Raw genomic sequence first — 25,904 nt, 5'->3', positions numbered from 1 at the left:
TTAATACTCGGATGAATTCTTTTGGTTAGTTGTTTAAGACCCATTAACCACTTTAGGGTAACCCCAACCAAGCATGCCCTTACATATTTTACATGTTCTTCACGAATATTGATGCATTGTTTAACAATTATAATACGAATGTGATTCAACGTTTACCAAAAGAGCTTCTTGAGAAAGCACCGGAGTTAAAGAAAGGAAATTCTTATCAATGCGTTGACATAGATGACCGAGTTCACACCTGGGGGCTTTTGGAGGAGAAGAACAGAAAAAAACCCAACTTGTGTGTTTCTTCTGGCTGGAAGAAATTTGTTCGTTTATGTGGCTATAGTCCGGGGGACGAAATTTGGATGGTATTCAACCGCAGGCAGCGAAAGTTTGAATTTGCATGAGATGACGTTCACAACTTCGATTGACAGTATGTGTTTGGGATGTTTGGGTATGGAAGCAGAGGTTAGGTTTCTGCATTTTTTGTGTTTGTATGGGCAGTTTCAGTAATTAGTAGGTATGAATGGTATATGTGTTTGGGATGTTTAGATGCTTTTTTACGAAACTTTGGATGTGTAAGTATGGATGGTTCATTTTTGAAGCTTACGCGTTATGTGAATGTAAATCAGCGCGTAATGTTTTAATTGTAACTCCTTTTGGTGATGTAAATTGTGCAACCAATGTAATTAACTTTAAGAATTTGTTATGTAATTATGTTGATCGAAATGAATACTGATTTATGTCCCATGGTTATGTCTAGTTGTTGTTTACTTATGTCTAGATTTATGTCCAATGTTGGTATTATTTCCAGATTAAGTGTTTGTGGTTTATGTTTATATAGGATAGAGGATTTCAAGTTTATGTTTATGGGAATGTGTATACGTGTTTATGGGGTCATGTTTACAGAAAACTAACTTCCGTTAATGTGCTACGGGGGTTATATGAAAAATTAGATGTGTTAGGTTACTTAGACGTGTGCCTGGTAAGTATTTAGACGTGATAGCATAATTAGACGTGTTCCTTGTGATGTTGTGTGCATCTTAGGTATATTAATTAGACGTGTTGTCAATTAGACGTGTTCCCGGTAAAACTAATTAGACGTGGTAACCAATTAGAGGTGTTATACTTATTTAGACATGTTGCTGGTTTGTAATTAGACGTGCACCTTCTGTTGTTTAGATGTGTTCCGTATTTTTGACTAGTAAATTTAATTAGACGTGTCCCGATTGTTCAATTAGACGTGTTGCATCAATTATTAAGACGTGTTCTGTTTTTATATTAAGTTTAATCTTAATTAGACGTGTTCCTTATGTTTAATTAGACGTGATATTTGGTAATCACATCTAAATGAGGGGCACTATATGAGCCGAAATGTAGTAGTGATTAGTGATCGGACTTGTAAATAGAAGTAGGACAGAAGTAGTAGTAGTAGTTAACCAAATATGAGTTTTAGTTTTTGAAAAGATAATCAAGAACAATAGTAAGAATGGGAGTGTGGTTGTTTGTTCCTCTGCATAAGTAAATGCATATATAATCTCATAAAGTTGATAGTAAGTTGATAAAGAATATAATAAATTAATTAAACGTGCAATTATGAATTGAAAAGTAAATCACATTCAAATAGTAATGCAGCCGAGGTTTTGATTCTTTCTACCGACACTTTAATAGGATATTATATCGTGTCTATTGCTAAACAGTTAAAAATAAAAGTGTTCCTAAAAATCCCAAATTTTTTTTAAATTAAGTTCATTTATTTATTCTGGTCATTATGGTATAAAATTTGATTATTAATTTATTAAATAAAAATTACATCAACGGTCCCTCTCAATTCTGGGTAAAATATAAAAAGTTCTAAAATTTAACAAACAACTCCTAAATACATTTTTAATAAGTTTATAATTTATAGAACTCATTTTCGGATTACCGTTTATTTTAAAATCATATAAGTTTGAATTTAGTTTGCTTAATATCAATCGGAACATCAAATGAATATTACAATCATTTAATATTTATTTTTACTATACTTTATTTATATATAGTTATGTTGTAAATAATAATTATTATAATATTCTATTTTTATTTTATTTTACATAATTCGTTTTAATAACAACAACATATAATGTTTCGAATTATATTTCCAATTATATATATATATATATATATATATATACACACACACACACACACACACATAACTATTTACAAATAGTGGTTCGTGAATTATCGAGAATGGTCGAAGGTCAATTGAATATATGAAACGGTTCAAAAATTTTTAGACTTAACCTAACAGGCTTTTCTTAACATGTCAAAATATGAAATCGTATCGTGAGTTTGGTTCAAAATTAGTCGAAATTTTTCGGGTCGTCACAGGCGGCTTCCTTCACACCAAGCCGGCGGCTTGAGTGTGAAGCCGGCGGCTTCATCTGAATTCCAGATGAAGTTTGAATTTCGTCCACGTAATCACTATGAACGTTTAGTTCATGATAAAGATGAACAGAAACAATTACAGAAAATAAAATAGACAAAACAATAAATTAAAGATAGAATCATACCTTGTAAAGAAGGTAGATGTAAAATTACTTGAATAAAATCTTGAATCTTGATTACGAAAGAGTAAATCTAACCTAAGGGTTTAGAGAAAACCCCTAAAAAAACGAACTATCTACTTCTACAAACTTCTGAATTTTTGAACATATGAAAACTGAGACCAGGGGCTTCAATTTATAGTATTCTGGGGCGGTTTGCCAAGTCGGCGGCTTCATTGGGAAGTCGGCGACTTGCCTTGAGTCAGTGACTCCTCGTGCAAGTTAAACTTGATTAGCAAGTCAATCCTTATAACCGTCATACTGAAGCCGGCGGCTTCATAGCCATGCTGGCGGCTTCACTTGATTCGCCGGATCTTTCTGATTTTATCTTGATTTTGTTTCCATTTTTACTTGAACTTGATCAATAAGTTGAGAAAACGTGTAAACCAGGCCGGCGGCTTCATTGGGAAGCCGGCGGCTCCCTTTGCCTTTTTCTTGATCAACAAGTTCTTTCAATTATTATCGATTCTGGAACATTTTGGTATTTTTCCTTCAAAGCCGGCGGCTTCCTTAGAACCATGCCGGCGGCTTCATACAGCCGATCTGCAATTTTCTTCATTTTTGATCATGTTTAATACATAACTTGGACATAATCATTAGAAATATCTTTTTCCCATTTTTACCCATTTTATTGTGTTTTAGTATCAAAATGACTCAAAAATACTAAGATAACTCCTCAAAATGTTATAAAAAAACTGTATAATTTAGGAGTTATCAATGATCATTTACATGAATGTTACACGTGAAACACAATAGTGTGTAACACCCTGTTTCTGTTTCTGATTTTGTAGTAGATCGGGACGCCGTCCAGATAGGGGGACGCCGTCCAGCAACAAAAGGTGGGACGCCGTCCAAGGTTTAGGACACCGTCCAAACTGTCTGTCGAGCCAGCTGTTTTAATTTGTTATAAATAGGTAAAATGGTAATTTCACTTGGGTGCCGGTTTGGAGCCTTCAAGGCTGATCCCTTGATCATTTTTGGATTACTTTACACCCACACAAACACTCTCAACCTCATCTAGAGAGAGAGTAAGGGTTTTAGAGAGAGAGAGGTGGATTTGGAGAAGAAGGAGTCGGATTCTCGCTAAAGCTCGGGTTCTAAAGTTGTTCATCTCGCTCCTAGCTACATTGTGGTAGTATTGGTAAGCTCAAACTCCGAATTTCAATTGTTAGATTTGATATTCAAGTTAGGGTTTTGAGCTAGTTTATTGTAAAACCCTTCTAGATGATGAAGTAGGTTTATGGTGACTTGTTATTCTTGTCACTTGGCGGGTTTTGGGTCGGTTGATGATTTGGCCTTGATTAGGGTTTGATAATGAGTTTAATCACTAGGTTTAGTGATATTGGAAGTGTTGGAACACTTTTGGGTGTGTTTGGTTAACTAATTTTGAAATAGGTCAAAATTAGGGTTTCGGCGTCAAAATGGGAATGACACTTGTTTAACACTAGTGATCGGGTTTAATTGGTGTGTTAGGACCATTTTCACTCGTGTTAGTGAATATTGGTTAGTTTCGGTGCGGTTTGTGCTTGGAAGTGCAATTGGGTCGAAATTGCACTATGTGTAAATTGGGTTGGTTTGTAAATCCACCCTAATTATGTTGTGGTATTTGTGATAATGGAACAGGTATTTTCCATTGACGAGTCGCGGATTACTTGAAAGCATTCAGCAAGGCGACAAGGTGAGTGTTAATATCCTATGTGCATATGTATGTGTAGGATGGGTGCGGGTCGGGTGAAGTGGTTCTCGGTTATAGAGCTCACTTCACATATAGGTGGATTGATGGACTTGTGTATAGGTCCAATTGGCACGGTTGTGCGTTTTGGTTGACCACCTTTGACGAGGTGCACACTTTGTGTGTACGTTATCACATGGGCGTGTGATGTGGACTTATATAACCCCAATGACGAAGGGTTAATATAGTGAGTGGAATAATTATATGCGTAGGTATATAATGTATTTATTTGTTGTAGCGTGAGATGTGAAGTGTCGATGTGCTAAGACACCACATTTCACGTGAGGAGTGAAGTGTCGATGTGCTAAGACACCACTCAAAGTAATGTGACGGGTGAAGTGTCGATGTGTTAAGACGCCACCCGGGGTGAAGTGTCGATGTGTTAAGACACCACCCGGAGTGAAGTATCGATGTGCTAAGATGCCACTCCAAGAGAATAACGGGTGAAGTGCCGATGTGTTAAGGCGCCACTCGAGGTGAAGTATTGACTTGTTAAGATGCCACCTCAAGTAAAATGAAGAGTGAAGTGTTGGAGTGTTAAGACACCACTCGGGGTGAAGTGTCGATGTGTTAAGACGCCACCCGAGGTGAAGTATCGAAGTGTTAAGATGCCATCCGTGGGGTTATTGTACGAAGTGTTAAGTGCACTAATGGTTGTTATGAACATCGATGACTTGTTTCGCGAAGTCATTCCCTTGCGAAGATTTGGTTAACCATGGTTATTGTGTTGTAAGCGTAAGCAATTATGTTATTCGATATATATATATATATATATATATATATATATATATATATATATATATATATATATATATATATATATATATATATATTGTATACATATAATGTTGTATTGTCGTGATGTAGCTAACCCTCCGGGTGTAGCTTATTGGCATTGTTCACATCGTTGTTGGTGAACTTATATTTTGTTGATGTATCTTTAGCTCGTTGCTTAGTGATCTTACGGTATGCTTAGACTAGCTTGCCTTTATGCTTGGATGCTCCGGTATGCGGTATTTGGTTTTGTGTGGCTTGTCCATTTTATACATATATATGTATGTAGTATGTTATCACTCACTAAGCGTTAGCTTACCCTCTCGTTGTTGACTTTTTTATAGATTGCATGAAGACGGTGGCTCGGATAAGAGCGGGGACTAGAGGACTTGCATAGTTGGCTTTAGAGACTTGCTTTTGGATTTGATTAAGATTGGGTAGCGTATCCCCAATCCCATGCTCGGTCTATGTTTTGTAAACTAATTAGGTCGAAATGGTCAATGGTAGTAAATGGGGTCGATGTGGGCCCGGTGTCGTAAAACTCGGTTTTTATTATGAAAAACTCTTAGTTTAACTTATCGTAATATATTGTGAAAGTGTTTTCAATTAAAAGTGTCGGGAAGTGGGTTTTCCGCTCGCGTGTAAACGTTAACCAAAATAGAATCTGGCACATCATTTGGACGCCGTCCAAAGGGCTTGGACGCCGTCCAGTCCTTCAGTGCTGGACGCCGTCCAGATGAGCAGTTCCAGAATTTTTTTTTATGGCACATTTTCGGATGGTTAACGGGTTGGGTCGTTACAAGTGGTATCAGAGCATGGTCTAAGGGATTTAGGTGACTTGAGATAGGTGCCTAGACTTAGACTTTTGTGTGTGCTTAATTGTTGCAGGACTTGTAGGATTACGGGTCGGAATGGGTTCTAGCTAGTGCCTTGTTTATAGGTTGACTAACATTTATATTAGTAATGCGGATATTATTAATATGCTATTGTGATGTGATAATAATTCTCGCGTGTGTTTATATCGCATAGAATTTTGTTTGTGTTTGCATATATCATCAAGTGAGGCGGTCGTTGTACTAACGAGTCGATACGGCGTGTATGCGTAATAAGGACTTGCAAACCTTATTACGGGTGTAAATCATGTCTAATAAGTGATGTACGACGAATGTTTAGCAAGATGGGGCGGTGTTGTGCGTGTGATTTTATACGTTCGTGGTCTAATCGCTTTGCATTCCTTAGAATGGCGACGGGAAATGGGATCGAGATGAACGACGCTGAGTTTAACGCTAGAGTTGCGGCCGCTGTTTCGGAGCAAATGAGTGCGTTTCGAGAAGAAATGGATAGGAAGTATTCCGAACTTCAGTCGATTTATCGGAAATGCGTAATGAGTTGCGAAATTTGCAACAAGGTTCTATGGATTTAAATACTCTCAAGACGACCTTTATGGCGAAGGCTCGTTTTTGCCCGGAGTATTTGGGGAATGATCATTTGTTGATGCAGAATTTCTATCGAACCTTGAATGATGACTTGAAGAGTAAGATTAGCAGAGTTCAGGCGAAAACGTTTGCGGAGTTATTCGCCGCGGCTAGAGGTTTCGAGTCGTATTTGCGATCGAAGGTTGGTGAACCTTCAAGGGAGAGAAAGGTTGTCTCTTATGGTACTCCAAGTAAGAGGACTATGGGTCCAAGCGTGAGCACGGGTGGTACACGGACGGGTATATCGGATTCTAGTGCGTCTAGGTGTTACAATTGTGGCATTAGGGGTCGCAAGTCTTGGGAATGTCCGGTGTAGTGACCCGAACTTTTTCGAACCTTTCTATGATTATATGTTTAATGAAAACTATATTTACATGATTAAATGTTTCCAACATGTTAAGCAATCAAACTTGTTAAGACTTGGTTAATTGAAACGGAAATTTTGTAAACGTCTGATTACCCAGTTTGACCAATGATTCACGAACGCTATAAGTTGTATATGACATGATGATACATAAACGAATAAATATATATGTTTAACATGATATAATGATCATCAAGTATCTCATTAAAAATAGTAACAATAAGTTATATACTTAAAAAGGAGACTATTGACGTATGAAACTCGAAACGATACATATAACGATTATCGTTATAACCACGTCTTACTAAATATATATGAAGCATATTAATACATTGTTATATTATATATAACATGATAATATGATAATTAAATATATCATTAAGTGTATTAACAATGAACTACATAAGTAAAAACAAGACTACTAACTTAAGGATTTCGAAACGAGACATATATGTAACGATTATCGTTGTAACGACATTTAAATGTATATATCATATTAAGATATATTAATATATCATAATATCATGATAATATAATAATTTAAAATCTCATTTGATATTATAAACATTGGTTTAACAACATTTAACAAGATCGTTAACCTAAAGGTTTCAAAACAACACTTACATGTAACGACTAACGATGACTTAACGACTCAGTTAAAATGTATATACATGTAGTGTTTTAATAGGTATTCATACTCTTTTGAAATACTTCAATACACTTATCAAAATACTTCTACTTAACAAAAATTCTTACAATTACATCCTCGTTCAGTTTCATCAACAATTCTACTCGTATGCACCCGTATTCGTACTCGTACAATACACAGCTTTTAGATGTATGTACTATTGGTATATACACTCCAATGATCAGCTCTTAGCAGCCCATGTGAGTTACTTAACACATGTGGGAACCATCATTTGGCAACTAGCATGAAATATCTCATAAAATTACAAAAATATGAGTAATCATTCATGACTTATTTACATGAAAACAAAATTACATATCCTTTATATCTAATCCATACACCAACGACCAAAAACACCTACAAACACTTTCATTCTTCAATTTTCTTCATCTAATTGATCTCTCTCAAGTTCTATCTTCAAGTTCTAAGTGTTCTTCGTAAATTCTACAAGTTCTAGTTTCATAAAATCAAGAATACTTTCAAGTTTGCTAGCTCACTTCCAATCTTGTAAGGTGATCATCCAACCTCAAGAAATCTTTGTTTCTTACAGTAGGTTATCATTCTAATACAAGGTAATAATCATATTCAAACTTTGGTTCAATTTCTATAACTATAACAATCTTATTTCAAGTGATGATCTTACTTGAACTTGTTTTCGTGTCATGATTCTGCTTCAAGAACTTCGAGCCATCCAAGGATCCGTTGAAGCTAGATCCATTTTTCTCTTTTCCAGTAGGTTTATCCAAGGAACTTAAGGTAGTAATGATATTCATAACATCATTCGATTCATACATAAAAAGCTATCATATTCGAAGTGGTAAACTAGTAATCACTAGAACATAGTTTAGTTAATTCTAAACTTGTTCGCAAATAAAGTTAATCCTTCTAACTACACTTTTAAAATCAACTATACACATGATCTATATCTATATTATATGCTAACTTAATGATTTAAAACCCGGAAACACGATAAACACCTTAAAACCGGATTTACGCCGTCGTAGTTACAACCGGGGGCTGTTTTGGTTTGGATAATTAAAAACTATGAAAAACTTTGATTTAAAAGCTATACTTCTGGGAAAATGATTTTTCTTATGAACATGAAACCATATCCAAAAATCATGGTTAAACTCAAAGTGAAAGTATGTTTTTCAAAACAGTCATCAAGATGTCGTTCTTTCGACGGAAATGACTACCTCTTTCAAAAACGACTTGTAACTTGTATTTCTGACTATAAACCTATACCTTTTATGTTTAGTTTCATAAAGTCAAGTTCAATACGAAATCTTGGCCGCTTAAATCACTCAAAACGGATTAGAAACGAAGAAATGGCGAGCAAAACAAAATTGGTAAAAACTATTCATTTTAGCTACGTGAAAATTGGTAACAAATCTATTCCAACCATAACTTAATCAACTTGTATTGTATATTATGTAATCTTGAGATACCATAGACACGTATACAATGTTTCAACCTATCATGTCGACACATCTATATATATTTCGGAACAACCATAGACACTCTATATGTGAATGTTGGAGTTAGCTATACAGGGTTGAGGTTGATTCCAAAATATATATAGTTTGAGTTGTGATCAATACTGAGATATGTATACACTGGGTCGTGGATTGATTCAAGATAATATATATCAATTTTTATTTCTGTACATCTAACTTTGGACAACTAGTTGTAGGTTACTAACGAGGACAGCTGACTTAATGAACTTAAAATATCAAAATGTATTAAAAGTGTTGTAAATATATTTTGAACATACTTTGATATATATGTACATATTTGTTATAGGTTCGTTAATCGACCAGTGGCCAAGTCTTACTTCCCGACGAAGTAAAAATCTGTGAAAGTGAGTTATAGTCCCACTTTTAAAATCTAATATTTTTGAGATGAGAATACATGCAGGTTTTATAAATGATTTACAAAATAGACACAAGTACGTTAAACTACATTCTATGGTTGAATTATCGAAATCGAATATGCCCCTTTTTATTAAGTCTGGTAATATAAGAATTAGGGAACAGACACCCTAATTGACGCGAATCCTAAAGATAGATCTATTGGGCCTAACAAACCCCATCCAAAGTACCGGATGCTTTAGTACTTCGAAATTTATATCATATTCGAAGGGTGTCCCGGATTGATGGGGATATTCTTATATATGTATCTTGTTACTGTCGGTTACCAGGTGTTCACCATATGAATGAATTTTATCTCTATGTATGGGATGTATATTGAAATATGAAATCTTGTGGTCTATTATTATGATTTGATAATATATAGGTTAAACCTATAACTCACCAACATTTTTGTTGACGTTTTAAGCATGTTTATTCTCAGGTGATTATTAAGAGCTTCCGCTATTGCATACTAAAATAAGGACAAGATTTGGAGTCCATGCTTGTATGATATTATGTAAAAACTGCATTCAAGAAACTTATTTTTGATGTAATATAAACCATTATGTAATGGTCGTGTGTAAACGGTATATTTTAGATTATCATTATTTGATAATCTACGTAATGCTTTTTAAACCTTTATAGATAAAATAAAGGTTATGGTTGTTTTAAAAATGAATGCAGTCTTTGAAAAACGTCTCATATAGAGGTCAAAACCTCGCGACGAAATCAATTAATATGGAACGTTTATAATCAATATGAACGGGACATTTCAGTTGGTATCCGAGCGTTGGTCTTAGAGAACCAGAATTTTGCATTAGTGTGTCTTATCGAGTTTGTTAGGATGCATTAGTGAGTCTGGACTTCGACCGTGTTTACTTGAAAAATGATTGCTTAACAAATTTTGTTGGAAACTATATATTTTTAACATGTGAATATTATGTGATATATTAATCTCTTAACGCGTTTGATATTATGTGATAGATGTCTACCTCTAGAACAAGTCCCATTGACTCACCTAATAATAATGAAGAGTCAAATGTAAATTGGAATAATTCGTGGACTGATTCACAAGTTCCCGAAGAGGAACCGGAAGAAGAGTCGGAATCGGAAGAAGAATCGGAACCGGAAGAAGAATCGGAACCGGAAGAAGAAATAGAACCAGTGGAGGAAATAATAAAATGGTTAAGTAGAAGAAAATCCTCAACCAACCGACCAAAGTTAATTATGGTCAATGGTGTTTCCGCCAAGGAAGCAAAGTATTGGGAGGATTACCAATTCTCTGATGAATCGGATCCCGACAAGGATTCCGATGATGTTATAGAAATTACCCCAACACAATTTAATAAGGCAAAAGAGAACAATAAGGAAAAGGGCATAAAAATAGAGAAATTTGATTCCAAACCCGATGAACTTTATATGTATCGTCAACACCCGTATTTCTTAAGTTGTGACAATAACCCGGGAACCTCTAAACCACCAGGTTTTTCTAAACCAATGTGGAAAACGACGACTCGTATTAGGGGAACATCATATATCCCTAGAAACTTAAACTTGGCAAAACGAACCAAAACCGAAGAAGAAGAAACGAGCGAGTCGGAATAAGATAGTTGTATTCGTGTGGTGTAATATATGTAATATAGTGTGCTTATGCTTTATGATATATGTAAAAATTGCTTGTATTAATAAGTATTTTTTTTATGAATCTAACTCTTGTCTATTTTACAGTATAAAAACACAAAATGGATAGACAACCCAATATTTTAAGAGACCTACCTGGAGACATGATTGATGAAATCTTGTCTAGAGTCGGTCAGAATTCCTCAGCACAAATATTTAAGGTGAGATCAGTTTGTAAGACATTCGAAGAACGTTCCAAGAATGTCTTGGTTTATAAAAGGCTTTCGTTCGAAAGATGGAGGATATCACATTGGAAAATCCATAAGTTACGACGTGTTTACTTTGACGCATATATTGCGGGGAACCCAAATGCTATTTTACGCAACGGGTTAAGAAATTATTTTGACTCAATATATCCGAATATAGGACTTCGTGATTTAGAAAAAGCGGCTAACATGCAACATAAAGAAGCATGTTATGCTTACGGGTTAGTAATGTTTGCTTCTCACCAAAGTGAGAACAAGAACATCGGGCTACAACTATTAAAAAAAATGTTCCCACAAGTGACGGACTCAGTAGTTGGGGTGAGAAACAAGGTTTTTAGATTGTTACGGGACTGTTGGACATTACGTAACCCTCGTCCCTTTGACGACGTTACAACACGCTGTCTTATCAACGGCCATAACGGTTATGTTCCACAAGACCAAGGATGGGAAGTAGTCCTAGTAAAACCAGAATGCATGACTTGTTTCTGGACGTATGAATTACGTGTCTTTATTGCCTTTGCTGAGCGACTTGTGTACTAGCTAGAATTATCTTCACAACTATCTTGTATCAAAGTTATTGTGTGCTATATTTCATGTTATATGTAAAATAAGCGGTATTGTAAGTTTGTAAAATATTGTGAAAAAGTTTGAACGCGAAATATTATTATAATCAGTTTTTCATATAGAATTGTAGTAGTTGAATTGTATATTAGCTACTAAGTATGAACTTAACGGGTAGGTACTACCCGAATTTAAACTTATAAAACGCTAATATGAAGAAAAAGCTTTTATAAATGAGTTCATATTATGCTACGAGATACTATTGACTACTCTTAATATTCTGTATGATTAACTTGTTTCATTTGACTATTTGAAGGAAATGGCACCGACTACTCGACAAACCATGAATATGAGCGAATAGGAATTTCGTACCTTTCTTGCTGCAAACATAGCCGCAGTACAGGCTGCGCTACATACCAACAATAACCTTGGATCTAGCAGTACAGGAAATCGTGTAGGATTCACCTACAAAGAATTCACTGCCTGCAAACCTTTGGAATTTGATGGAACCGAAGGACCGATCGGATTGAAACGGTGGACCGAGAAGGTCGAATCGGTGTTTGCCATAAGTAAGTGTACTGAAGAGGACAAAGTGAAGTACGCTATGCATACCTTCACAGGTACTGCGTTAACATGGTGGAATACATATCTAGAGCAAGTGGGACAAGATGATGCTTACGCACTACCGTGGTCAGCATTCAAGCACTTGATGAACGAGAAGTACCGTCCCAGAACCGAGGTCAATAAGCTCAAGACAGAACTTAGAGGGTTACGAACCCAAGGATTTGATATTACCACATATGAAATACGATTCACAGAATTGTGCCTATTGTGTCCGGGAGCGTTCGAAGATGAGGAAGAGAAGATCGACGCGTTTGTGAAAGGATTACCGGAAAGAATCCAAGAAGATATAAGTTCACACGAGCCCGCCTCCATACAACAGGCATGTAGAATGGCTCACAAACTAGTGAATCAGATTGAGGAAAGAATTAAAGAACAGGCGGCTGAAGAGGCCAATGTGAAGCAAGTTAAAAGAAAGTGGGAGGAAAACGGTGATAAGAATCACCAATACAACAACAACAGCAATTACAACAATAATCGCAACAACTATCCCAACAATCGCAACAACAATCGCAACTACAACAAACGGTCCAACAACAACAACAACAACAACAACAACAACAACAACAACAACAACAACAACAACAACTATAACAATCATCCCAACAACAATAAGAACCGCAACAATAACAATAATCAGAAGCAGCTATGCCAAAGGTGTGAAAAGTATCACTAGGGGTTCTGCACCAAATTTTGCAACAAGTGTAAAAGAAATGGTCATAGCGCGGCGAAGTGTGAGGTCTACGGACCAGGGGTTAACAGAACGAAAGGAACAAATGGTATCAGAACGAGTAATGGTGGAGCAAGTAGTGTCGGAGCAAGTTATTCCAATGTAGTTTGTTATAAATGTGGAAAACTGGGCCACACTATTAGAAATTGCCCGAACCAGGAGAACACGAATGGACAAGGTCGTGGAAGAGTTTTCATTATTAATGCGGCAGAGGCACGGGAAGACCCGGAGCTTGTTACGGGTACGTTTCTTATTGACGATAAATCTGCTTATGTTTTATTTGATTCGGGTGCGGATAGAAGCTATATGAGTAGAGAATTTTGTGCTAAATTAAGTTGCCCATTGGCGCCTTTGGATAGTAAATTTTTACTCGAATTAGCAAATGGTAAATTAATTGCAGCAGATAATATATGTCGGAATCGAGAAATTAAAATGGTTAGCGAAACATTTAAGATTGACTTGATACCAGTAGAGTTAGGGAGTTTTGATGTGATAATCGGTATGGACTGGTTGAGAGAAGTGAAAGCAGAGATCGTTTGTTACAAAAATGCAATTCGCATTATACGAGAAAAAGGAAAACCCTTAATGGTGTACGGAGAAAAAAGCAACGCGAAGTTAAATCTTATTAGTAACCTGAAGGCACAAAAACTAATAAGAAAAGGTTGCTATGCTGTACTAGCACACGTCGAGAAAGTGAATTCCGAAGAAAAGAACATCAATGATATTCCCGTCGCAAAAGAATTTCTCGATGTATTTCCAAAAGAATTACCGGGACTACCTCCACACCGATCCGTTGAATTTTAAATAGACCTTGTACCGGGAGTTGTACCAATAGCTCGTGCTCCATACAGACTCGCAACTAGCGAAATGAAGGAACTTCATAGCCAATTACAAGAACTTTTAGAGCGTGGTTTCATTCGACCAAGCACATCACCGTGGGGAGCTCCTGTTTTGTTTGTCAAGAAGAAAGATGGTACATTCAGGTTGTGTATCGACTACCGAGAGTTGAACAAATTTACCATCAAGAACCGCTACCCACTACCGAGAATCGACGACTTATTTGATCAACTACAAGGCTCGTCTATTTATTCGAAGATCGATTTACGTTCTGGATATCATCAAATGCGGGTGAAGGAGGATGATATTCCAAAGACTGCTTTTAGGACGCGTTACGATCATTACGAGTTTATGGTTATGCCATTTGGATTGACTAACGCACCAGCTGTTTTCATGGACCTCATGAACCGAGTGTGTGGGCCATATCTTGACAAGTTTGTCATTGTTTTCATCGATGACATACTTATTTACTCGAAGAATGATCAAGAGCACTAAGAACATTTGAGAAAAGTGCTAGAGTTGCTGAGAAAAGAAAAACTGTACGCTAAGTTTTCAAAGTGTGCATTTTGGTTGGAAGAAGTTCAATTCCTCGGTCACATAGTGAACAAAGAAGGTATTCAGGTGGATCCAGCAAAGATCGAAACCCCGAAAACTCCGAAACACATACGCCAGTTTTTAGGACTAGTGGGTTACTACAGAAGGTTCATCCAAGACTTTTCCAGAATAGCAAAACCCTTGACTGCATTAACTCATAAAGGGAAGAAATTTGAATGGAAAGATGAACAAAAGAAAGCGTTTCAATTGTTAAAGAAAAAGTTAACTACGGCACCTATATCGTCATTACCTGAAGGGAATGATGATTTTGTGATATATTGTGACGCCTCAAAGCAAGGTCTCGGTTGTGTATTAATGCAACGAATGAAAGTAATTGCATATGCGTCTAGATAATTGAAGATTTACGAACAGAATTATACGATGCATGATTTGGAATTAGGCGCGGTTGTTTTTGCATTAAAGACTTGGAGGCACTACTTATATGGGGTCAAAAGTATTATATATACCGACCACAAAAGTCTTCAACACATATTTAATCAGAAACAACTGAATATGAGGCAGCGTAGGTGGATTGAATTGTTGAATGATTACGACTTTGAGATTCGTTACCACCCGAGAAAGGCAAATGTGGTAGCCGACGCCTTGAGCAGGAAGGACAGAGAACCCATTCGAGTAAAATCTATGAATATTATGATTCACAATAACCTTACTACTCAAATAAAGGAGGCACAACAAGGAGTTTTAAAATAGGGAAATTTAAAGGATGAAATACCCAAAGGATCGGAGAAGCATCTTATTATTCGGGAAGACGGAACCCGGTATAGGGCTAAAAGGATTTGGGTACCAAAATTTGGAAATATGAGAGAAATGGTACTTAGAGAAGCTCATAAAACCAGATACTCAATACATCCTGGAATGGGGAAGATGTACAAGGATCTCAAGAAATATTTTTGGTGGCCGGGTATGAAAGCCGATGTTGCTAAATACGTAGGAGAATGTTTGACGTGTTCTAAGGTCAAAGCTGAGCATCAGAAACCATCAGGTCTACTTCAACAACCCGAAATCCCGGAATGGAAATGGGAAAACATTACCATGGATTTCATCACTAAATTGCCAAGGACTGCAAGTGGTTTTGATACTATTTGGGTAATAGTTGATCGTCTCACCAAATCAGCACATTTCCTGCCAATAAGAGAAGATGACAAGATGGAGAAGTTAGCACGACTGTATTTGAAGGAAGTCATCTCCAGACATGGAATACCAATCTCTATTATCTCTGATAGGGATGGCAGATTTATTTCAAGATTCTGGCAGACATTACAGCAAGCATTAGAAACTCGTCTAGACATGAGTACTGCCTATCATCCACAAACTGATGGGCAGAGCGAAAGGATGATACAAATGCTTGAAGACATGCTACGAGCATGTGTTATTGATTTCGGAAATAGTTGGGATCGACATCTACCGTTAGCAGAATTTTCCTACAACAACAGCTACCATTCAAGCATTGAGATGGCGCCATTTGAAGCACTTTATGGTAGAAAGTGCAGGTCTCCAATTTGTTGGAGTGAAGTGGGGGATAGACAGATTACAGGTCCGGAGATAATACAAGAAACTACTGAGAAGATCATCCAAATTCAACAACGGTTGAAAACCGCCCAAAGTCGACAAAAGAGCTACGCCGACATTAAAAGAAAAGATATAGAATTTGAAATTGGAGATATGGTCATGCTTAAGGTTTCACCTTGGAAAGGTGTTGTTCGATTTGGTAAACGAGGGAAATTAAATCCAAGGTATATTGGACCATTCAAGATTATTGATCGTGTCGGAACAGTAGCTTACCGACTTGAGTTACCTCAACAACTCGCGGCTGTACAAAACACTTTCCACGTCTCGAATTTGAAGAAATGTTTTGCTAAAGAAGATCTCACTATTCCGTTAGATGAAATCCAAATCAACGAAAAACTTCAATTCATCGAAGAACCCGTCGAAATAATGGATCGTGAGGTTAAAAGACTTAAGCAAAACAAGATACCAATTGTTAAGGTTTGATGGAATGCTCGTAGAGGACCCGAGTTCACCTGGGAACGAGAAGATTAGATAAAGAAGAAATACCCGCATTTATTTCCAGAAGATACGTCAACACCTCCAACTGCTTAAAATTTCAGGACGAAATTTATTTAACGGGTAGGTACTGTAGTGACCCGAACTTTTTCGAACCTTTCTATGATTATATGTTTAATGAAAACTATATTTACATGATTAAATGTTTCCAACATGTTAAGCAATCAAACTTGTTAAGACTTGGTTAATTGAAACAGAAATTTTGTAAACGTCTGATTACCCAGTTTGACCAATGATTCACGAACGCTATAAGTTGTATATGACATGATGATACATAAATGAATAAATATATATGTTTAACATGATATAATGATCATCAAGTATCTCATTAAAAATAGTAACAATAAGTTATATACTTAAAAAGGAGACTATTGACGTATGAAACTCGAAACGATACATATAACGATTATCGTTATAACCACGTCTTACTAAATATATATGAAGCATATTAATACATTGCTATATTATATATAACATGATAATATGATAATTAAATATATCATTAAGTGTATTAACAATGAACTACATAAGTAAAAACAAGACTACTAACTTAAGGATTTCGAAACGAGACATATATGTAACGATTATCGTTGTAACGACATTTAAATGTATATATCATATTAAGATATATTAATATATCATAATATCATGATAATATAATAATTTAAAATCTCATTTGATATTATAAACATTGGGTTAACAACATTTAACAAGATCGTTAACCTAAAGGTTTCAAAACAACACTTACATGTAACGACTAACGATGACTTAACGACTCAGTTAAAATGTATATACATGTATTGTTTTAATAGGTATTCATACACTTTTGAAAGACTTCAAGACACTTATCAAAATACTTCTACTTAACAAAAATGCTTACAATTACATCCTCGTTCAGTTTCATCAATAATTCTACTCGTATGCACCCATATTCGTACTCGTACAATACACAGCTTTTAGATGTATGTACTATTGGTATATACACTCCAATGATCAGCTCTTAGCAGCCTATGTGAGTCACCTAACACATGTGAGAACCATCATTTGGCAACTAGCATGAAATATCTCATAAAATTACAAAAATATGAGTAATCATTCATGACTTATTTACATGAAAACAAAATTACCTATCCTTTATATCTAATCAATACACCAACGACCAAAAACACCTAAAAACACTTTCATTCTTCAATTTTCTTCATCTAATTAATCTCTCTCAAGTTCTATCTTCAAGTTCTAAGTGTTCTTCATAAATTCTACAAGTTCTAGTTTCATAAAATCAAGAATACTTTCAAGTTTGCTAGCTCACTTCCAATCTTGTTAGGTGATCATCCAACCTCAAGAAATCTTTGTTTCTTATAGTAGGTTATCATTCTAATACAAGGTAATAATCATATTCAAACTTTGGTTCAATTTCTATAACTATAACAATCTTATTTCAAGTGATGATCTTACTTGAACTTGTTTTCGTGTCATGATTCTGCTTCAAGAACTTCGAGCCATCCAAGGATCCGTTGAAGCTAGATTCATTTTTCTCTTTTCCAGTAGGTTTATCCAAGGAACTTAAGGTAGTAATGATGTTCATAACATCATTCGATTCATACATAAAAAGCTATCATATTCGAAGTGGTAAACTAGTAATCACTAGAACATAGTTTAGTTAATTCTAAACTTGTTCGCAAATAAAGTTAATCCTTCTAACTATACTTTTAAAATCAACTATACACATGATCTATATCTATATTATATGCTAACTTAATGATTTAAAACCCGGAAACACGATAAACACCTTAAAACCGGATTTACGCCGTCGTAGTTACAACAGGGGCTGTTTTGGTTTGGATAATTAAAAACTATGAAAAACTTTGTTTTAAAAGCTATGCTTCTGGGAAAATGATTTTTCTTATGAACATGAAACCATATCCAAAAATCATGGTTAAACTCAAAGTGAAAGTATGTTTTTCAAAACAGTCATCAAGATGTCGTTCTTTCGACGGAAATGACTACCTCTTTCAAAAATGACTTGTAACTTGTATTTCAGACTATAAACCTATACCTTTTCTGTTTAGTTTCATAAAGTCAAGTTCAATACGAAACCGTGGCCGCTTAAATCACTCAAAATGGATTAGAAACGAAGAAATGGCGAGCAAAACAAAATTGGTAAAAACTACTCATTTTAGCTACGTGAAAATTGGTAACAAATCTATTCCAACCATAACTTAATCAACTTGTATTGTATATTATGTAATCTTGAGATACCATAGACAAGTATACAATGTTTCGACCTATCATGTCGACACATCTATATATATTTCGGAACAACCATAGACACTCTATATGTGAATGTTGGAGTTAGCTATACAGGGTTGAGGTTGATTCCAAAATATATATAGTTTGAGTTGTGATCAATACTGAGATATGTATACACTGAGTCGTGGATTGATTCAAGATAATATATATCAATTTTTTTCTGTACATCTAACTTTGGACAACTAGTTGTAGGTTACTAACGAGGACAGCTGACTTAATGAACTTAAAACATCAAAATGTATTAAAAGTGTTGTAAATATATTTTGAACATACTTTGATATATATGTACATATTTGTTATAGGTTCGTGAATCGACCAGTGGCCAAGTCTTACTTCCCGACGAAGTAAAAATCTGTGAAAGTGAGTTATAGTCCCACTTTTAAAATCTAATATTTTTGGGATGAGAATACATGCAGGTTTTATAAATGATTTACAAAATAGACACAAGTACGTGAAACTACATTCTATGGTTGAATTATCAAAATCGAATATGCCCCTTTTTATTAAGTCTGGTAATATAAGAATTAGGGAACAGACACCCTAATTGACGTGAATCCTAAAGATAGATCTATTGGGCCTAACAAACCCCATCCAAAGTACCGGATGCTTTAGTACTTCGAAATTTATATCATATCCGAAGGGTGTCCCGGAATGATGGGGATATTCTTATATATGCATCTTGTTAATGTCGGTTACCAGGTGTTCACCATATGAATGAATTTTATCTCTATGTATGGGATGTATATTGAAATATGAAATCTTGTGGTCTATTATTATGATTTGATAATATATAGGTTAAACCTATAACTCACCAACATTTTTGTTGATGTTTTAAGCATGTTTATTCTCAGGTGATTATTAAGATCTTCCGCTATTGCATACTAAAATAAGGACAAGATTTGGAGTCCATGCTTGTATGATATTATGTAAAAACTGCATTCAAGAAACTTATTTTTGATGTAATATATTCTTATTGTAAACCATTATGTAATGGTCGTGTGTAAACGGTATATTTTAGATTATCATTATTTGATAATCTATGTAATGCTTTTTAAACCTTTATAGATAAAATAAAGGTTATGGTTGTTTTAAAAATGAATGCAGTCTTTGAAAAACGTCTCATATAGAGGTCAAAACCTCGCGACGAAATCAATTAATATGGATCGTTTATAATCAATATGAATGGGACATTTCATCCGGTGCCAAAGGGTGATGGCACGGTATGTTTCAATTGCCAAGAAGAAGGACATCGTAAGTCAGAATGTCCCGAGTTAGCGAGGACGGGGGCGGCAAGGAGACGTTAAGGTGCGTTTCGTTCTTATAAATATGTCCTTTGATTATTTATTATGTGCCGTTGAGTTGGATGATGTTAAATACATCGTGTTGTGCATGTTATCGTCATGGGTGACGTTCCTAATGGAAGTACCCTATGGTGACGTTTTGATTGTTGGGCGAAGGGCGTAAGAGTTGGTGCAACCAAGCATTCCTTAGTATTTGGGAAATGTTTCTAACAAGCCATGGAAATGGGTTTTGGTGTCGGTTGTTAAGCGCGTGTTCGCTTTTGTGTTGAAGTTGATGAACCATGAGGTTCGACGGGTGGGATGAAACCCGAGAAATCGAGTTTTTTTGAATCACGATGTATGTTGGTAAAGGAGTCTACGTGACGCGACATTAGGTGCCTCTTTTATACCTACTAGTGTGGTGTTCGACTCCAATTGTGTTATGGTTACATTGTACTTAGGGTACCGAAGTGAAACCCTTAAGTACATGAGTGACTAGGTGAAATTTGACAAACTAAAGCAATTGGATGATTGCGAGGGTATAGTTTGTGTAATTTGTGGTACACTTTTCGTTTGAAGTGTTTAAGGATAGGTTAAAATCCTTCGTATGCTCAAGGTTGGAGCAAGACGTGGTGATGGGTCGTGTGAGCCCAATTGTTGGTAAAGTCTACCATTGATAGCACTGTACGATAGTACGAGTTGTAGATATGGAACGTAGTTCTAAGTGGGGGAGTTACACTCCCACACGAGGAAGTTTTTGTGTGAGATTTCGGATGATGCTTTTGGTAGATCCGGAAAATGTTGTCGAGACCTGGTTTTGGTCAATTTGTGGTAGATTACAATTTCAGATAAATTATACTTATGGTTTGGATTTGAATTATCACCGAGGTGGTAATGTGGTGAATCTCGTTGAGAGATAATGGACGTATTTGGTGAGCAGGGTGAAATCCTTCGGTTAAGGGAGGTGTGTGCCGGATTTTGTTATAGAGAATTATTGTTTTTTGCCTATGTTTGATATAGGTGGTTCTTGCTCGAGTGTGTGAATGGTTAGTGGTATCCGTTAGGATTCACTATGGCGTAGCAGAGCGCGATGTTACACTACTCGTCGTTCGAGGCTAAAAGGGCGTTGATTGATGAAGCATGACTTTCGGAGTCCGCTGACTTCATCATGGTATTGGTGATTGATGAAGCATGACCTTTAGGGTCTGCTGACTTCATCATGGGAGTATTCGATTGGTGGAGCATGACCTTCGGGGTCCGCTGACTTCATCATGAGCGTGGTGTTATATCGGTGAAGCATGACTTTCGGGGTCCGCTGACTTCATCCGGTGTTGAGATTGGTGGAGCATGACCTTCGGGGTCCGCTGACTTCATCAAGGGAGTAGTGTTACGTCGTCATGGCATAACATTATCGGGAAATACGAGTACCGGTGGGAAATGAGAGTACCATTCATGAGTTATGTTGTGGGACGTGAATATCGGGTTGTTCGTATTCACAATATTTCGGGTTGTTTCGGCCATGTTGTTTTGAGATCTATTGGTTGTTTTATACACCAATGGTGGGGTCGTAAGGACCGTGTGGTGTGATCTATTGGTTGTTTTATACGACGATGGTGGGGTCGTGAGGACCATGTTGTATGATTAGTGATGCGATAGCCGCGCTTCGCTCATGTGTTGTTACGGGTGTGACAATAGTCGATTTTTTACACCTTGGGTTAGCGTTGCCATGGTCATTTTGGGCGCTAACGGTTTTAGCCGTTGCTTGTGATGTTGTACGGTAGTTGCGTATTGGTCGTATTGCGCACTACAAGGGATGTTTAGTGATTGGTGTTATCCGTCAGGATTCGTTTGGTTCGGTCTTCATCGTTTCAGATTGTTGACCTTAGGTTGAGACTTGGTCGCTTTTTGCGTTGTCCTTGGTAAAGGTACGCAAAGGAATTTATATCTCGGTACGAGATTGGTTGAGTTTTTCCCGATATGGGGACTTGAGCAGGTATTAGTGCTCGGATGTGGTTTTGATAAATCGCGGGTGACGATTTTAGTTGTTAAAGGTGATCCAATGGGAAGAGTTGCCTAGGAAAGTCGGATTGGGACTTATGTTTGAGGACCGTAGGGTGTGGTCTGTTTGGTTAAGTGACGAGGATCACGAGGATGTGATCGATTCTAAGTGGGGGAGAGTTGTAACACCCTATTTCTGTTTCTGATTTTGTAGTAGATCAGGACGCCGTCCAGATAGGGGGACGCCGTCCAGCGACAAAAGGTGGGACGCCGTCCAAGGTTTAGGACGCCGTCCAAACTGTCTGTCGAGCCAGCTGTTTTAATTTGTTATAAATGGGTAAAATGGCAATTTCACTTGGGTGCCGGTTTGGAGCCTTCAAGGCTGATCCCTTGATCATTTTTGGATCACTTTACACCCACACAAACACTCTCAACCTCATCTAGAGAGAGAGAGTAAGGGTTTTAGAGAGAGAGAGAGAGAGTAAGGGTTTTAGAGAGAGAGAGGTGGATTTGGAGAAGAAGGAGTCGGATTCTCGCTAAAGCTCGGGTTCTAAAGTTGTTCATCTCGCTCCTAGCTACGTTGTGGTAGTATTGGTAAGCTCAAACTCTGAATTTCAATTGTTAGATTTGATATTCAAGTTAGGGTTTTGAGCTAGTTTGTTGTAAAACCCTTCTAGATGATGAAGTAGGTTTATGGTGACTTGTTATTCTTGTCACTTGGCGGGTTTTGGGTCGGTTGACGATTTAGCCTTGATTAGGGTTTGATAATGAGTTTAATCACTAGGTTTAGTGATATTGGAAGTGTTGGAACACTTTTGGGTGTGTTTGGTTAACTAATTTTGAAATGGGTCAAAATTAGGGTTTCGGTGTCAAAATGGGTATGACACTTGTTTAACACTAGTGATCGGGTTTAATTGGTGTGTTAGGACCATTTTCACTCGTGTTAGTGAATATTGGTTAGTTTGGGCGCGGTTTGTGCTTGGAAGTGCAATTGGGTCGAAATTGCACTAAGTGTAAATTAGGTTGGTTTGTAAATCCACCCTAATTATGTTGTGGTATTTGTGATAATGGAATAGGTATTTTCCATTGACGAGTCGCGGATTACTTGGAAACATTCAGTAAGGCGACAAGGTGAGTGTTAATATCCTATGTGCATATGTATGTGTAGGATGGGTGCGGGTCGGGTGAAGTGGTTCTCGGTTATAGAGCTCACTTCACATATAGGTGGATTGATGGACTTGTGTATAGGTCCAATTGGCACGGTTGTGCGTTTTAGTTGACCACCTTTGACGAGGTGCACACTTTGTGTGTACGTTATCACATGGGCGTGTGATGTGGACTTATATAACCCCAATGACGAAGGGTTAATTTAGTGAGTGGAATAATTATATGCGTAGGTATATAATGTATTTATTTGTTGTAGCGTGAGATGTGAAGTGTCGATGTGCTAAGACACCACATTTCACGTGACGAGTGAAGTGTCGATGTGCTAAGACACCACTCAAAGTAATGTGACAGGTGAAGTGTCGATGTGTTAAGACGCCACCCGGGGTGAAGTTTCGATGTGTTAAGACACCACCCGGAGTGAAGTATCGATGTGCTAAGATGCCACTCCAAGAGAATAATGGGTGAAGTTCCGATGTGTTAAGGCACCACTCGAGGTGAATTATCAACTTGTTAAGATGCCACCTCAAGTAAAATGAAGAGTGAAGTGTCGAAGTGTTAAGACACCACTCGGGGTGAAGTGTCGACTTGTTAAGACGCCACCCGAGGTGAAGTATCGAAGTGTTAAGATGCCACCCGTGGGGTTAGTGTACGAAGTGTTAAGTGCACTAATGGTTGTTATGAACATCGATGACTTGTTTCGCGAAGTCATTCCCTTGCGAAGATTTGGTTAACCATGGTTATTGTGTTGTAAGCGTAAGCAATTATGTTATTCGATATATATATATATATATATATATATATATATATATATATATATATATATATATATATATATATATATATATATATATATATATATATATATATATATATATTGTATACATATAATGTTGTATTGTCGTGATATAGCTAACCCTCCGGGTGTAGCTTATTGGCATTGTTCACATCGTTGTTGGTGAACTTATATTTTGTTGATGTATCTTTAGCTCGTTGCTTAGTGATCTTACGGTATGCTTAGACTAGCTTGCCTTTATGCTTGGATGCTCCGGTATGCGGTATTTGGTTTTGTGTGGCGTGTCCATTTTATACATATATATGTATGCAGTATGTTATCACTCACTAAGCGTTAGCTTACCCTCTTGTTGTTGACTTTTTTATAGATTGCATGAAGACGGTGGCTCGGGTAAGAGCGGGGACTAGAGGACTTGCATAGTTGGCTTTAGAGACTTGCTTTTGGATTTGATTAAGATTGGGTAGCGTATCCCCAATCCCATGCTCGGTCTATGTTTTGTAAACTAATTGGGTCGAAATGGTCAATGGTAGTAAATTGGGTCGATGTTGGCCCGGTGTCGTATAACTCGGTTTTTATTATGAAAAAACTCTTAGTTTAACTTATCGTAATATATTGTGAAAGTGTTTTCAATTAAAAGTGTCGGGAAGCGGGTTTTCCGCTCGCGTGTAAACGTTAACCAAAACAGAATCTGGCACATCATTTGGACGCCGTCCAAAGGGCTTGGACGCCGTCCAGTCCTTCAGTGCTGGACGCCGTCCAGATGAGCAGTTCCAGAATTTTTTTTTTATGGCACATTTTCGGCTGGTTAACGGGTTGGGTCGTTACATAGTGACAGCTTACGAGAGTCACTATTATCTTTGTTATCTAATGAATTTTCCATGAAGGATCTCGGTAATCTAAGCTCATTCTTGGGGATCTCAATTCAACGAAAATCAGATGGCTTATTCCTCAATCAAACAGCCTACGCAAATGACATCATTAGTCGAGCAGGCATGACTTTATGCCAACCTATTTCTACTCCTGTAGACACGATGGGAAAATTGAGTTCAAATGCAGGCGACAAGTACAAAGATCCTACATATTTTCGAAGTCTGGCAGGGGCGTTACAATATTTAACTTTCACACGTCCCGATATTGCATATGCGGTTCAACAAGTTTGCTTGCATATGCACGACCCACGAGACATTCACATGTTGGCCATTAAACGCATCATCAGGTATATAAAGGGAACCGTTCATATGGGGTTACACATGACACGTTCAAAGAAACATGAACTGGTATCTTATACGGACTCGGATTGGGGTGGTTGTCTGGACACACGACGTTCCACCTCGGGCTATTGTGTATTCTTAGGGGACAACCTTATTTTTTGGTCCTCCAAACGTCAACCAACCATCTCTCGTTCAAGTGCTGAATCAGAATATCGAGGGGTGGCTAACGTAGTGGCTGAATCCTACTGGTTACGAAACTTGTTACTCGAGTTACATATGCCTTTACATAAAGCTACTCTGGTTCTGTGTGATAATTAA

General features: G+C 36.9%; 1 protein-coding gene across 1 annotated transcript; it reads left to right on the top strand.

Annotated features, from left to right (window-relative positions):
* Positions 1-390: 390 nt before the first annotated feature.
* On the top strand, positions 391-25,904 carry LOC139842916 (uncharacterized mitochondrial protein AtMg00810-like). The gene is made up of 3 exons (XM_071833014.1): positions 391-450; positions 827-967; positions 25,260-25,904. Exons 1-3 carry the CDS (start codon positions 391-393, stop codon positions 25,902-25,904), a joined length of 846 nt encoding a protein of 281 aa, XP_071689115.1.

Source organism: Rutidosis leptorrhynchoides, chromosome 4, assembly GCF_046630445.1.
Source record: "Rutidosis leptorrhynchoides isolate AG116_Rl617_1_P2 chromosome 4, CSIRO_AGI_Rlap_v1, whole genome shotgun sequence".
NCBI classification, from domain to species: domain Eukaryota; kingdom Viridiplantae; phylum Streptophyta; class Magnoliopsida; order Asterales; family Asteraceae; genus Rutidosis; species Rutidosis leptorrhynchoides.
The sequence above is the reverse complement of the archived record's forward strand: the minus strand, read 5'-3'. Positions and strand labels throughout refer to the sequence as shown.